We start from the raw sequence: 16,255 nt of genomic DNA, 5'->3' as shown, positions 1-16,255 counted from the left end.
GAAAGTTTCGAAAACGAAAGCGTTATGCCGGAGACCGAGATTTTGAGCGTTAATAGCTCCTGAACAACTGAACGAAATGGTATGATAAACACTTCATTCGAACGATAAAATGTCTACGCGTTATATACTTGTTACTTTTTGATCCAAAACCTTGTTTCAATAGCCTTAAAATTGCTTTCGAAACAGGCTATTGAAATCACAAATCGGTATATAAGCGAGCACCGCTCGGAAACCCACTCAGTTATAATTGAACAGCGATTGGAGCATGTTGTCGCTGTTGTGGTGAAGCTGACTTCGTTCATCGTTTGAATTCGTTTCATTCATTCACTAATTTAATCAATACACATAAAAGATAGCTCTGCGCAGCGACGACATCGTACCCAATAAGGAACATCCGGGGTGCGATTATTACTAATTGAAGAAACACAAATGATACCTAAGCCAACGGCAGTCCTAGGTTAACCTTGCGGTTATATCATAGATATAACGCATCCATAGTTTTTTTGAGCTTGAATTTGATTTCGAGTACCAAGTTCAAATCTTTCATTAGGCTTGAGATATCCACCAGAAGAGCTGGATATGAAATTCACTCCTTGTTTTGAAAATATCAGCCAGTTAGGAAAATGCATTTCTGCATATTCGAACAAACGAACGCGCATTATTCAGTGAATCGTTCAATCGGCAACACTGGTTCTCTCTCATAAGACACTTGAAAACGTTGCCAGTTGTTACTGCCATCACTTGCATGAATTTATATGAGTGTGAGCAGAGCAGCACCAAAAATGTAAAAAAGTTCTTCAAGAACTAACAAGAACAATTCTCGCTTAACTTTTGAAAAAGTCCTATGTAACAAAAGTAAACAAATCGAGTTAATGGATGCACGTTATCAGTTTGCAATAATTAAATGCATTACAAAAACAATCGTTCATGTATCTATCTTCTTCATCTTTTTATCGCTGATAAAAAAAATATCAAATGTGCAGATTCGGATTTTAAGCACTCGGCTGTTACTTCGGACGCCACTTTCCTCTAACGCTCGGAACGTCCGAAGTAACAAAGCAGTCAAAACATCACGAAGTCGTATTCGGTCGTTTTGAGTTTTTGTTTCTTACAGGGGTTGTTAGCGATTTCAGTGCAATTCAACAAGTGATAACAACAATAATCTGTGTTTAGAACGAAATACTGATATTTGGATTGCTGTTTAGTAGTTAGTTTCAGATTCTCATCGTGCAACGTAATATGTCCAATGTGCAAACGCGGCAGTCAAAACGTCCAATGTAACATTTTTCGTTCCTAGGCTTCAAATTTAAGCTCAAATCACGGAACAACAGTTACGATTGGTTTTTCAGAGTTATTCTTAACTGCTAGTGGTGAAAGTAATGATAGAGATCGATACCTTGCAAGACAATTCGCGGATTAATGTTCTAGTCTTCAACTTGGTTTTTCTCGATTTGACGAAAATGTTACATTGGACCTTTTCAAAAGTTACGCGAGTATTGTCAGAAGGCTGAATTAGCACGGGAACGAAAACAGAAAATGATTAGCTAGGATACATATGATTAACAAGAATTACTCAAAAAGTTATTTTTATTCAATTGTATGGAATAATTTTCAACTATATTCTCATACTCGCCCATATGTTTTGACGTAGGACTACGTCTTACATTAAGGATGCCAAATCAGAAAACAGGTCACGTTTTTATGAAATAAAGTTAACGTTAATAACTATTTTTGCTGCAAACGGATTTTAACGATTTGCATAGCAATCGAATCGGAGATTTTCTAAGATTTGTTTGATATGATATACATTACAATCCCGTAGTCTGTATATGGTTTAAATTTATGAAAGTTGGAAGCATTCCCATTTCCCCATACATTTGTTCTGTCCATTTGCGTGCTTTCCCGAACAGAGCTGTCAATAACGGGCAACTTACGCAGCCGCTAGAATTGAAACAACGAAGGGGGATAGCGAAAAGAGAATATTTGCGAAGTGAACTCCACCCTTGCATAGTAAATAAGCTGTCGCTAGCATATAAGTATTGCATCTCCTCTGAGGAAAATCCTCAGAATCTTTCTGTGCTCGAAACAACAAAGGTCGCTTATCATGCTCGTTTTGTGTTTTATGTTTCGCCTCGAGCTGTAATCAGCCATCAGTGTTTGGCTTTGTGTGTGTTGCTTGTTTTCGTTGCGCGAAACTTAGAACTTGTTCATTTCCTTTACCTGTGAATAGCGCACCTTCGATTCTTTTAGTTGCCATTCGTATTTGCTCTCGTGCGCATCGGCTCTGTTTTGATTCAACAAGCTCCTAGCTTTTTCGACGTATTCGCAAATAATATCCGAAATGAGAAAAATTTGCGTAGTCCTACGTCCTAAGCGGTCGTATCTCAGATACAACCCCTCGATTTTTTTTTCAAATCAGGCAGCGGGCTGCACGAACAACGTTGGAGGACCGCTGGATGGGCATCACTGGTTTATGGTCATCTCGATTCTTCATATGGGACTACGCGAAATGTAGATTTACTCGATAAAATACCCTATGCAAATCGCTAAATCGGACTTCATTTACTAGTGTCACAGACGTCAAAATTTGATTTGAGATCGACCGTTTTCACCGGATGAAACCATAGTCAGTGAATAGATTAATCGAAGACAGTGGCAACGACGAGAATCAACCAAACCATTTCAGGGATGAATTATATATCGTCGGGTCGGGATGAAACCTTTGGTATTCGATGTTGATGTAATTCATATTACAAAATTGTGTTCGCAACACAACTGAACATTTGTATTGAGTGAGTATTCCTGAAGGAATTGTGGAACAAATTGAATGATCTGGCAGATGAATTTCTATAGTCAAATCGAACGTCATTTCACATGATATTCGAAAGCTCTTTCTAATGGCGGGTTTACGTTAGGGAGATCTATAGCTATAGATGGATTTATTCACCCAAAATTAGATGTAAACGGGTGAGAATATATATGATACACTTCTTCTTCTTCAATGGCACTAACGTTCCTAGAGGAACTTCGCCGTCTCAACGTAGTATTACTTGCGTCATTTTTATTAGTACTTAGTTGTGATTTCTATGCAAAGTAACACGCCTTGAATGCATTCTGAGTGGCAAGCTGTAGAATACGCGTGATCACGTGGCCATCAATGTCAAACCTCAACAATCCCTATACTAAAAAATGCTTTCTTTCAATTCCATTCTCTAACATGACACCGAAGACGTTTTCGTTTATTGTTATTATCATTCATCTCATTAATTACTAGTATTTATTCATCCATGTTTGATGTTTCTGCTTTTTGTTGCTGTTGTAGAAGTGTAGGTTGTGGGTTTTTGTTGTTTGTTTGTTTCTTTTCTTTTTTTTTCTTTAACATGCTTATTTTTATGTATAGCTATAGTCGTCTGTAATCGTATTCCTACTCTTGGTTACCCCTTCCCCAACATCATCATCATCACCATCATCCTACGAAAAAAACATCTAATACACGCTGATTGCTATTTTCCTTCTCTCGCCGCGCTACAGACTCTCTCACAGTGGGAACCTGGATTCTAGGTGTTCCGATGAAAACAGTTCCGAGCCGCTTCTGTCAACGCAAGACCGTCAACTTCCTAGTACTGGCTGAGTGTGTGTATTTTTTTTAATGAATAATAGTCATTCACAAATGGCAAGAAGGACGACTCTTCCGCCCTTTCACACAGCTGCAGCAGCAGTCGGTAAAGTCGGAAGGAAAGACTCCATTTTATGAAGAATGCTTCATTCGGCGCAAAAGGGGCAACGGTAAGCATCTACTCGAGGTTCCCCAGGACTGCCCCCCGCCGCTCCGCCCTATCCCAGACGCGATTTTATCTATTACAGTATTGTACACTGCACCTAAAATGGCTTGCGTTGCGCTTGTGTTGTATATAACTATGAATTACGTTTTTTGTTTGTTTTGTTTTTGAGGATATTCCATATTCTTCTTCCCTGGCTCACTTAAAATGTACGGGTTTGTATTTCCTCCCAATGCGGGTGGGAGTAGGTTTAAATTATTGTTGTTTTATCGTAATTATATTTCGGGAGTGTGTGTTTCTATTTTCTGTTGTAAACTGTTAGATGTAGAACTGTATAATAATGGGTTTGTAAAAAAGATATCCTTAATGCAAGAAAAATGAACTGAGATTGGCTCTCGGTCGAAAGTCTCTATATGTAGGTCTGTTTCCATTACGTTTGTGTGACTGTTTACACTTACAAGCTATTACACATAATGACAAAAACGAGCCAAATTTTGATTGTGTTATACTTTTTCACCGAATAAAACGATAGATTCGATTGACCGCTCACATACAATGATTGATATAATGAAAAACAAGCTTAGGGAACATTCAAAATGATTTTTTTTGCTCCTAGGAAGAATTATATTGTAACCAGACGAAAAAAAAACTATAAACAAGTATTTTTTGCTTCCACTACTTTGATTGGAACATTCCACTTTTTTATTCTCTCCGGCCTTACGGTATATCATGTTTTCTGGTGTTTATTGAGTGTGTATCGTGATCACCCATATGAATTCGGGAAATCTGCAAACTTAGAGATATTAGAAAAACACCTGAATTTGATTTGTTTCCATTCCATGTGTATGTCATATTTGTTTTTCTCTCCGTCACTTTCTCGCAAATATTATAGCTTTCTGGCTCAAAAAGAGATGCCTTCCACATCTCTTGCTTCTGCTAATCGTCAATGTACATTTCTATCTTCTGCGCCCTCACGTCCTGACCTTTTCTTATTCTTTTATCACTTTCTAAACCTTCGCATCGGGTAATATTGGCTTCCGGCAGGCTGTGTTCGGAAGGTACACACGACTACTCGCGCGGATGGATCACTTGTCAGAGAGGGGAGCTGTTGCAGCTCCAGCTCGCGAAGTGATACCACGGGTGCGAATGTGTCCTCCCCGCACCTGCCGTTCGACTTTTTTTTGTTGTTGTTTTGTTTAATTTTTTTCCACCTTCATATGTGTGTTTGTGTTTCGTTTAAACATTAAAAATATATAATATTTATATAGCAAAAAAATAATAAAATACTTATATTTTATGAATGGTAGGGCGCTACGTATATTGCTGGGAAGAGTCCTTTCCGGTTGCCGATTTCGCCGTTCCACCAGTGCTCATCCGAGCGATCTGTCACCGTGATGACGTCCCCCCGTCGGAAGTCCAACTCGCCAGACTCCTGGGCGACAAAGTCGTACAGCGCCTGGACCAACATCTGTGCGGATGGTAAGAGGGAAAAAGAGTGACGGTGATTAGAACTAAACTAAACTAAACGAACTAACGCAGCAAGAGTGAGATGACATGGTTGGTTGATTGATTAGGATAGGTTAGATCGCTAAAAATGAGATAACTGAGTGGAGCAATTACATCCAGAATCGTTTACCCTCTGCTAGAACCATCTTGATTCATTATTGAAACATTCTTCATTTGATAATGGTTGATCCCATTTTCTATATTCCCTAGATTGTTGTAAATTTTTTTTCCAAATCTATATAATACACAATGGACCGCAAAATGTGTTGCTAAGCGCGAAACCCGAGAAAAGAATCATTCGAATTGAGCCGCCTCTATTTTGTTAAATTCGTCTTTACTCGTAGATCAATGATATGGAGTAAAAAATCGGAAAAATTCGGAAAACTCTGAAAGGAAGTTTGGGAAGTTGAATTCTTGTATGTTTTACAATAACATCATTGTTAGTCCAATTGGATTTCGTGTTTGCGGTATTAGGTTTCGTGTTCCGTTATGGTGAAGCGAAAATGGCAATGGATTCCAGGTGGAAGAACACGCTTTCAAAATAAAAAAAAACGAATGAACTTTTTTTCTGTGTTAAACATTTCTCTATATATATAAAAATGGATTCCTGTCTGTCTGTCTGATTCTCATGGACTCGGAAACATGAAAATTGGTATATAGGGGTTTTTGGGGTTTTGGGGGGGGGAGAAGGTTTTCATGGTAGTTTGAGACCTCTCTAAGCAGGGGCTGCCATACAAATGAAACACAAATTTCTGCATTACTCGAGAATGAATCAAGCAAACGAAACCAAATTTGGCATGTGGACGTTTTAGGGTGCAATAAATGATTCTATCGTGGTAAGATACTCCTCCCCCCTTTCTTAGGGGGGGGGGCTGCCATACAAATGAAACACAAATTTCTGCATTACTCAAGAATTAATCAAGCAAATGGAACCAAATTAGGCGTATGGAGGTTTAGGGGTGCAATAAATGTTTCTATGGTGGTTAGACACTCCACCCCCCTCTCTAAGGGGGAGCTGCCATACAAATGAAAGACAAATTTCTGCATAACTCGAAAACTAATCAAGAAAATGCCAAAAGCTTTAGGGGACACAAAATGTTTCTATGGTGAATAGACATTCCACCCGTCTCTCTGAGGGAGGATGGGGGCCGTCATACAAATGACGCATATATTTCCGCATAACTCAAGGACTAACAAAGCAAACGGAACTAAATTTGGCATGTGAATGTTTTATGGAGAAGAAACATTTCTAAGGTTTTTCCCATACAAATGAAACACAAATTTCTGCATAACTCAAGAACTAATCAAGTAAACGAAACCAAATTCGACATGTGGAAGTTTTAGGATGCAATAAATGTTTATATGGTGGTTAGATACTCCTCCCCCTCTCTTAGGGTGGGCTGTCATACTAATGAAAAACAAATTTCTGCATAAATCGAAAACTAATCAAGCACATGGAGCCAAATTTGGCATGTGAAGATTTTAAGAGGCATGAAACGTTTCTATGGTGAATAGACACTCCTCCCCCCTGAGGAGGCGATCTGGCGTAGTGGTAACATCTATACCTCTCACGTAGAGATCACGAATTCAATTCTCACTCCCTACATTCTTCCAAAAATGGAAGTAAAAGTGACGAACCAGCCGAAATGTGTTGAAAGTCACTATAATAGAGAAAAAAAAAACTCCTCCCCCTCTCTAAGGGGAGGGGACTGTCTTTATTCTATCATATTTTCTGTATCAAACATTTATTCCATGTAACGGAGAAACATGTTATTTGCAAGTGATTGAAAAATCTTGAACGAGAATTGTCTCTGCAAATAATCTGATATTATAATGATGAGTGTTGGTAGAAGTACTAGGAATTTTATAGCCAAAGGTAAATTCAACGGGGTCGATTAGAAGATCAATCAATGAACAGTTCTGCGATTGGACTCATGAACTTGCGCTTAGTAAGAAAACGTGAATGTTTGAAGGTATTGATAACAAAAAAACAAATTTTGGGCGGGATGAAGTTTGCCGGGTCAGCTAGTTCTATATAACGGAGAAACATATTACAGTGGAATCCCTTTATATGACACCGAAGAGAGGTCATAATAAGCGGACGTCATACAAAGCGTTATGTAAAAAAAAGCGTTTTTGTGTAAATATGTACTTATACATATAAAGAACTCATTGTATCCGAGTTTTTACAAAGAATTATATGTGCAAACCAAACTTCGTTGTGTAATTACGTAATATGGTAGGTCAATATAAGCGGAGTCATAATAAACGGATTCTACTGTATTTAAATTTCCATAGAAGATTAATCAATGAAGAGTTCAGCGAAGAAACCTACAAACTCTCGTTTAGAAAGTATTCATATAATAAAATCGATCTTGGGCGGTTCGCAGATTGCCGGGTCAGCCAGTATAAAATATATATACAACAATACCATGATACAGGAATTGTTCTAGATTGGCTCTAGAATCGTTAATTTATTCCTCTCCGGAAAACGTTAAAATGGTTTTATTCCATTCCGCCCTTAGGGTGCACCATCCTGAATATCGGCTATTTGCCAATTTTTCCGCATATACCCATTTTTGGAAATGCGTTGCTTTTGAAGCGCTGGTTTTTTTTTCAGCTATTTACAATGTTTCTAGTGCCACTTTTTCATATAGAGTTTCAAATAGAAAATTTAAAATTTGAATTTCTCATCAAATACACCATTTATTTTATTTAAAGAAAACTGTATGATCTTACACAGTAGATCCTAAATATTACGTTTACAGTGAAAAACTTATCAATTTTCCACGAATTTAAACCGAATTTTTTTGCCGGCGCTCTTAAATCTTGGTTTTGTTACTTTAAAATGACTTTCAAATTAATATCGTACATTTTTAGCATCCCAAACAATACTTGCCAGATGCCATTAGAAGATTTTGGTTAAGTAAAATATTGAAATAATATCCCAAGCACAGCAAAAACAATAGAACCACTTCATTTTTCAGAGTTTCTAGAGATATGGAAGAAGTCAGTTGAATTTAAGTATATAATGTAGGATATAATAACTTTATTCTTGTTTCCAGGCGCGTAACATTCAAAAAACTAAAATCCCAGTGTTTCATAACTATAGAACAAGATGGAAAAACTCTCACTCCTTTACAAAATTAACATCAATTTCACATGAATTACAATGAGTTTCTAATTCGTAGGTCATCTTTAGTTCTCAATCACTTCAAATAACCCATTCGGGGTGGTTTCGACCATGCTGTGTCGTGTTATAGTGTGTATCTCGTTTTACGCAGAGGATACTTCTTTTTTAAGCTCTCCAAATCACTCAAACTGCTTTTAAGCTGCATCTACTATTCGTACGATCACTCCCCATAAGATCTTGAAAGGGTTTTGATGTGGTAAACAAACTGACCAGCCCAAAATCTGAAGTCTCTATTCATTAAACCATGCCATTATTCCGAATTTTATGAATTGATGCCAAATTACCCAATTACCACACTGTTTTTGATGTAAAAGACGGGTGAGTAATGTCGGGGACATAACCGGAGTGACGTAGGACTATACAAAGGGGACAGCTTTTGCTAAATATACATATTTTAAATATATTGTTTTATTTTCTTCTCCTACGTGAATACCTACCTATCTACCTGAAAAATGGATTAGTTTACTGTTTACTCTTTATGAACATGTTGGGGGTTCTGAAAAGAACCTTTGGTGTTGTGTTTTTGCGTTTTTTTACAAACTTTCTCATTTTTTTCTCACTGTCTTATAGTTGATTCTTGATTTTTTTCCGAAGGCTTTGTACTTATTAAATGTTCAACGCCGGGCATCTTTCGGCGTATGCACGTATCGTGCAATCAAAATGATGGCTGTGATAGGGGATGCATAGGTGGTCATCAGCTCATTCACTATCATATATTTCACTATTGAGCACATTACCGTACCTTAAACTGTTTCCGTGTTTCGGAGACGAATGAATTGTAAGATTTGTAGTTTCCGCAAACAAAGTGAATAAAAATGAATAAGAACTGAGGTTTTGGAGACGAACTCTACGATCTGTCGAGAAATAAACGAGCTATAAGCGTTCTGAAAAACCAACAGTAAATTAACACAGGATTTAAGTCCTTTAAAATAAGAACAGAGCAGCAGGAAATACATAGCTCATCATGTTGCTCCTTAGTTATTTTTCTATACAATGCAGATGTAACGTCAGTCAATTTTCAACATCAGTTATCAACCAAAGAAAGCAGTTCTTGCTACCGAGAAAATTCGTTAATGCCATCCTGCATACAATGTGTTGTAAGTTGAAGCCACTTTTAATTCGGAAACCATGCATGGGTTTGTGAAAACTGAATGATCAATTTAAAAGACCCCAACCACCAATCAGTTCAAGAACAAGATAAACAAAATAAATCAGTTTATATTATATGTCATATTTTGTCACTTTAGAATGCATTGGTATTGTGAAAAACTTTCAATAACTCTTCTTTGAAATGTTTAATGGCCCTGAAAAGCGCCGTGTTTTACGGTGGCTGGTTTTGCCACCAAAACAGTCAGTATAAACTTTTAACTTATAGTTAACTATATAGTTAACTAAACTTATAGTTAACTTTTTCCTTCTTCTACCTGCTTCCGTTTTGCGATTGCGTTTGCCACTCGCCGAAACTAGTTGTTGCCACCGAACCGAATGTGCTCTGTTCTGTAGGCGGGTTTTCTTATTGTTGTGAGCAGCTTTGCAAGCCAACTCGAGCACTCCGGCGGCCGAAATTCTACAACCGCTAATAGGTATACTGGTGCTCCGGCACCAATCCGTTGATGCGATGTGATGTGAAACGATGCCATAAAACCACACTGATTTACGGTTTGAAAGAGAATGATATATTTTTCAGCGGATCCGCGCCTTTTGTACTCTAGCGGTACACGCTCACAGGATAGAGACAAATCGGCAGACTCAGTCAAAGGGGCGAGTCCAACGAGACGAACGAAAGAGCGTTAAAACGCAGCGATGGCAAAAAAATACATTCATTACGATTTGTTCGCTCGTTGGATTCACATGCAGGCTAAAAATGGTCCTTTTCAGGATCACAAAATTATCTTTAATCTAAAGAGTTTATTGTTTTGTTATCACTCGATATCCCCATCTTGTTCGGCTAAACCTTTCTGTTTAGCGATTGCGTTTGCCACTCGCCACAGCTTTCACAGTTGGAAAATTTCTTCCCATCCAGCTCGTGACATGTTGTACAGTAAATTATATTTAATGCGACGTGCCGAAGCACCACTCAGCGTCGCATTGGAGGCGATTTTAACCTGTAATTGAACATTTGCGATGACAGTGGTACAGTGTCGACTTTAAATGTGGGGTCATAATTTGGACCTCGAACTCTATGTTTCCAAAAATGTCCAACTAAATATGTCGCATTACACGTCCGTCCAATTAGCTGAATGTCGAGCTAAATGTAAATTACTGTACTTTCAATCTAGAAGCAATTTAAAAATTAATGAAAATTGAATAATCGGGAAAGTCCCCAACCATCAATAAGCTCAGAACAACTGCCAAATTCACATACTCTTCATATACTGGCAAACAAATTATGAAAAAAATCAATTTGTGTTTTATTATTATTTTGGATATTATTTTAGAAAGCATTGAACTGTATTTCGTAAACTCTTTTTTGAAAGGTTTAATGGCCCTGATAAGCGCCGTGTTTTATGGAATGGTTCCAATTTAGAAAACTTTGTACTCGTGGTTTTGAAAAAAACCATTTCGAACGCCCTCGATGCCGCCTTGTTCTGGATTTGCCACCAAAGCAGATTGTAAAAAGAACAAACTTTTTTCTTCTGCTACCAGCTGCCGTTTTGCGATTGCGTTTGCCACTCGCCACTCGCTGCAACTGCCTGTTGTCTTGATGTCCACCGAACCGAATGTGTTCTGTTCCGAATGCGGGTTTTGTTATCGTCGCGAGCAGCTTTGCCAGCTAACTCGATCACTTCGGCGGCCGAAACTATATAACGCCGACTAGGTGGACTGGTGCACTGGTACTAACGCGCTCGGCCTAGCTACCGTTGCGGGGAACTCCAGACCAACACGGTTCGAGCGGGATTTTGCCTTTCCCTTCACTTTTCCTCCTTTGCCATGTCCAGACATGTCTGCTTGGGTTGGTTTGTTGATGTATCCAGATGCGAACCGATGTGGTGTACGGTTTGAATGAGAATGATCGTTACGGCAGCGGAGCGGGGATTTTTAAGCTGACTGGCTGGCTCGAGAATTACGCATGTGTGAGACAGCGACCAATGTTTCGTTCATTTTTTTTCATTTTCCTTTCCAATGTGCTTCATTCTATTTCGCTGCTGCTCTGGTTGCCCGTTTTGGTCGGTACGATTTGAGGAGCACAAAATGGACCAATCAAAAATGGGCACATAGTGTATTTGGACAATGCTTGATATTTCAAAATTATTCAATTATTTATCTCAAGAAAAATGAAATGTTATTCATTATGATAGATGCGTAGATATATTTCCTATCAATTGATGCAAAAACCTTTGCGATCTATTGAGAAATGCTCGAGTTATAAGCGTTCCAAATCTTGCATTTTTTCCTACTTGTTCAGTGCCTAGATTTCCATTTCACCCCCTATATCTTCCGGTTAGACGTAGTCCTACGTCAAAAACAGCAGTAAATGATTCTTAAGTACTTCGTTGCACTTCTGACTGTTCGTTCGTGTTGATTGTAAGCTACCTAAACCAAGTCGTTTTGGAGAAAATTTTCCCCAAACCATAAAAATCTTGAAGATGGGAACCGCGAGTCCAAAAACTAATGTGGAAGCTAATGGCATTGGTTTCACCATTTCAGAAGAACTTCTTTAATGAAAAGAAATCCAACTTGAATAGAATTTCTTCATACTGAAGGATTTGCAGTATGCATTAACAAAGTTAAAGTTTTCGAAGATTATCTATGACTTTGGTTAAATAGCGTGCTGAAACCATCGTAAATATACAAAACTCTTACTTTCCTTCCCATACTTTCTTTCCACTTTCTTACCATATACTGACCATATTTAATGGTTGAAATGAATCTAAATAGAAATAAAATGAATCATCACGGCCTCTTGACTTTGAGTGCGTAGAATAAACAAACATCATCACTTTTGCGGTTCTGAGCTCTAATGTAGGTGTCGTATGCGATGATTCAGCTTTGCGTAAATTCGTCAATTCCGGTCTGCACAACGACAAGCGAGTACAAAACGTACTCAACACCAAAAAATACCCCCGACTTGCATGTTTCGACGAAACGGATTCCCCCAGACACATTAATTTTGAAGCCCGTGTCAGGGAAACACAGCTCGGCGGAAAAAAAATACCCCCGACTTGCATGTATATTTGCAAAGCGGATCTCAACATGTACATCGGTTTTGAAGTCTGTGTTGGGGAAACCGTCAATCGGGCCAATCAAAACTTGGCATTTAGAGCGTCTGGATAACGCTTGACATTTTATAGTTATTCAACTGTTCATCTCATGAAAAATAACATTTTATTAATTGTGATAGACGCGTAAAAATATTTCCTATCAATTGATGCAAAAATCTTTCCGATCCGTTAAGAAATGTTCGAGTTATAAGTATTAGAAATACGGATAGGGTTAGTACACAAATCGGCCGAACAAATTTGCTGAGAAAAAAAGGAAGTTCTTCTAGTTTTCATGAATTTAAACCGTTTAGAATTTAGCGAATTGTAATGTATAGCATATCAAACAAATCTTAGAGAATTTCCGATTCGATTGGATCATGAGAATTCGTTCACAGTGAAAATAGTTTTTTTTGTCCCATTTATTTATTTCAGGCTCATTGGCATTTTAGCTGTAACAGAGCCGAATTTTAATCGTGTACATGTCACATATTTATCATATCTATAATTAGCACATTATACAGTTGCCATTTTTCGGCGTTAGAGTATTCCCTTCTATACCATTCCATATGGTACACACATTTACACAGTAGCAGCCATTTAGGCGTAAGAGTTTTCTATCTGTTCTTCCATTATCCAGTTAGACCGGACAGCGGAGACAGTTGATTGATCATTGTTGAGTTATTTATAGAACAGCAGCCCGATGTGTCTTGCAGAGCAGAGCAGTTGTATGGATGAATCGATCATATTTCGACCGTGGATCGATCTCCATCGCTGATGATTGTTGCGTGGACGTAGTTATTCTGTAACAACACAAAGATGGTCAATGAGGGCCCTGAGTTTCGAACTCACGATCGATCGCTTCCTAAGCGAACGCGCAACCAATGTGGCTACGGAGGCCCCCGTGAAAATAGTTATTAACGTTAAGTTTATTTCATAAAAACGAGACCTGTCTGATTTGGCACCCTTCCTGAAAAATCACCATGATAATTGGGTAATTTGAAATAAATTCTCGCGTAACTTTTGAAAAGGTCCTATGTAACAAATGTAAACAAATCGAGTTAATAGATGCACGCTATTAGTTTTCAATCATTGAATGCATTACAAAAACAATCGTTCACGTATCTATCTTCTTCATCTTTTTATCGCTGATAAAAAAAATATCCAATGTACAGATTCGGATTTGAAGCACCCGGCTGTTACTTCGGACGCCACTTTTCTCCGACGCCCGAAACGTCCGAAGTAACAAAGCAGTCAGAACAACACGAAGTCATATTTCGGTCGTTTTGAGTATTTGTTCCTTGCAGGTGTTGTTATCGATTTCTGTGCAATTCAACGAGTGATAACAATAATAATCTGTCTTTAGAACGAAATGCTGATATTTGGATTGTTGTTCATTAATTAGTTTCAAATTCTAATCGTGCAACGTAATATGTCCAATGTCCAAACGCGGGCAGTCAAAACGTCCAATGTAACATTTTTCGCTCCGAGGCTTCAACTTTAATCTCAAATCACGGAACAATAGTTACAATTGGTTTTACGGAGTTATTCTTGACAGCTAGTGGTGAAAGCAGCGATAAAGATCAATAGCTTTTAAGACAATTCGCGAAATAATGTTCGGGTCTTCAACTCCGTTTTTCTCGAGTTGACGAAAATTTTACATTGGACCTTTTCAAAAGTTACGCGAGAATTCATCAAATCCGGAAAATCATGGCATGGTTTAATGCATAAGAGCTGCAGATTATGGACTGATTAGCTTATCTACCACATCAAAACCCTATCAAGAACTTATGAGGAGTGGTCGTAGGTATAGTAGATGCAGCTTACAAACAATATGAGTGATTTGAACAAGGCTACTGCGTAGAACGAGATTCACACTATTGCGCAGCTCGATCGCAGATTCGAACATGGCGCAGCTTGGCCTTACAATTTCCAACAAGTCGTCCATACATCAGAAGATGGGTACTTTATCAATTTTAAATTATTTTGATTTTCAAAATTATCAAAGAATTTTTTGGAAAAAAAATTAATTGAAAAAAAATATTTTGAAAATTTAAATTCATTTTTCTCGAAAACATATACTTTTAAAATTCTGAAAAAACAGATATAAATAGCCCTTAAAATTTCCAACAAGTTTTCCATACATCGAACGATGGGCACATCTACATGGAAAAAATTTTTGAACAACAACTTTTTGGTTTTTTTTTCTTTGAAAAAATACTATTAATGTTTACACACAAAAATGTTGCGAGCAAAACATAATTTTTTTTTCAGGAGTCTTCATACAAAAATGACTTATATTCCAAAAACTATAAAAGAACGAAAGTTGATGTCTTCGACAAAAGTTTATATTTTAACAAGATCTAAAAATTAGGGTTAGTTGTATTTTTTCTAAGAAAACATGAAAAAGTTGTTATTTGAAAAACTTTTTCCCTGTAAAAGTGGCCAACTTCCGATGTTTTGTTGGAAATTGTAAGGGCTATTCATATATATTTTTTGGGAATTTTGAGAAAATACAACCTTGTCACCATGGCTTCATATTTTAATTCGCCAAAGAATTTAGAGATTTTTTATGCATCAAAACATTTCTTTGAAAACGACAGAAAAGACGCGGTGGAACATAGAATGAGATTTGTTCCAAAAGTTTAGAGCAGTCAATGCAGCTTGTTGCATGTCAAAAGGGAATAACCACTATACAACTGGCTCGGTTCGGATTTTCTGTTGCCGTTCTGCACAGAATAGCAAAATTTGTTCGGTGTTTCAGTGTAGCTGTAGACAGCGAACAATCAACAGTACTGGTTGATGCTGAGAGTTTATTTGACAATGTGTACAAATAGATTTCGTAGTCCAACGTGAATAATGCGGTCGTGGCTTGGACACGATCCTCCACAAACGTTTTCTCAAGTACGTAAACATTCGTTTAGTTTAGTTTAGTTCTCCAAATTGTTTTTTAAGACTAGAAGCGAATGAATTGAAAAATTCTGAGAGTCTGAGAAGGCTATAAATCAAACCGTCATCTCTACAACAATAAATCCGAACACACTCCTCAATTCACAGAAGTTCTCTCCCAGCAAAAAAAATTGAAATCAATTCGCTTTTGACATCTGTGTCCGATATCAGCATCGAGAAAGACTGCTGTCTACTAGCTGGAGAGAGAGAGAGACTGTAATTTGAATAGTGATGATCATGACTCGAATTATAGAGCCTTCATAATTACTTAGTCAATTCACCTCTACCCTTGGAAAAGGCCGAATCGGAAAACTAATCAATCTCTAGGCCTTGAGAAAAGCCATTTGGAAAAATTCGTTACCGTCTGGTCGCTTGCTGGATTACTGATGCATCGTGTACCGTTCTGTCTCATATTCCGAACAGTCTCAAATTCCGAACACTTCTTTTTTAAATGAAAATTTACTAAACTTTTATGTTAGAAATAATTGAATAATGAAAACACAGATATTCTATGAGGTATAAGCTTCGTTTTGACATCATTTAGAGGTAACGATACAGCCTATAATTTATAATATTAGATATTTGCAAAAAAGTGACAGTCAAAACCAATGATAAAATGTTTGCGTTAG

The 16,255-nt window shown here is 37.6% G+C and overlaps 1 protein-coding gene across 4 annotated transcripts in view; it reads right to left on the bottom strand.

Moving 5' to 3' along the window:
- Nucleotides 1–3,260: 3,260 nt before the first annotated feature.
- The window catches only part of LOC129765218 (growth factor receptor-bound protein 2), a 134,064-nt gene continuing 121,069 nt past the window's right edge, over nt 3,261–16,255 (bottom strand). For all 4 annotated transcript variants that reach the window (XM_055765279.1, XM_055765278.1, XM_055765281.1 and 1 more), the window contains exon 5: nt 3,261–5,247. In XM_055765279.1, the coding sequence (XP_055621254.1) occupies nt 5,074–5,247 (174 nt within the window). In that variant the 3' untranslated portion in view covers nt 3,261–5,073. The remainder of the gene's footprint in view (nt 5,248–16,255) is intronic.

Source organism: Toxorhynchites rutilus, chromosome 2, assembly GCF_029784135.1.
Source record: "Toxorhynchites rutilus septentrionalis strain SRP chromosome 2, ASM2978413v1, whole genome shotgun sequence".
Classification (NCBI taxonomy): domain Eukaryota; kingdom Metazoa; phylum Arthropoda; class Insecta; order Diptera; family Culicidae; genus Toxorhynchites; species Toxorhynchites rutilus.
This window is presented reverse-complemented; position numbering and strand designations above follow the sequence as displayed.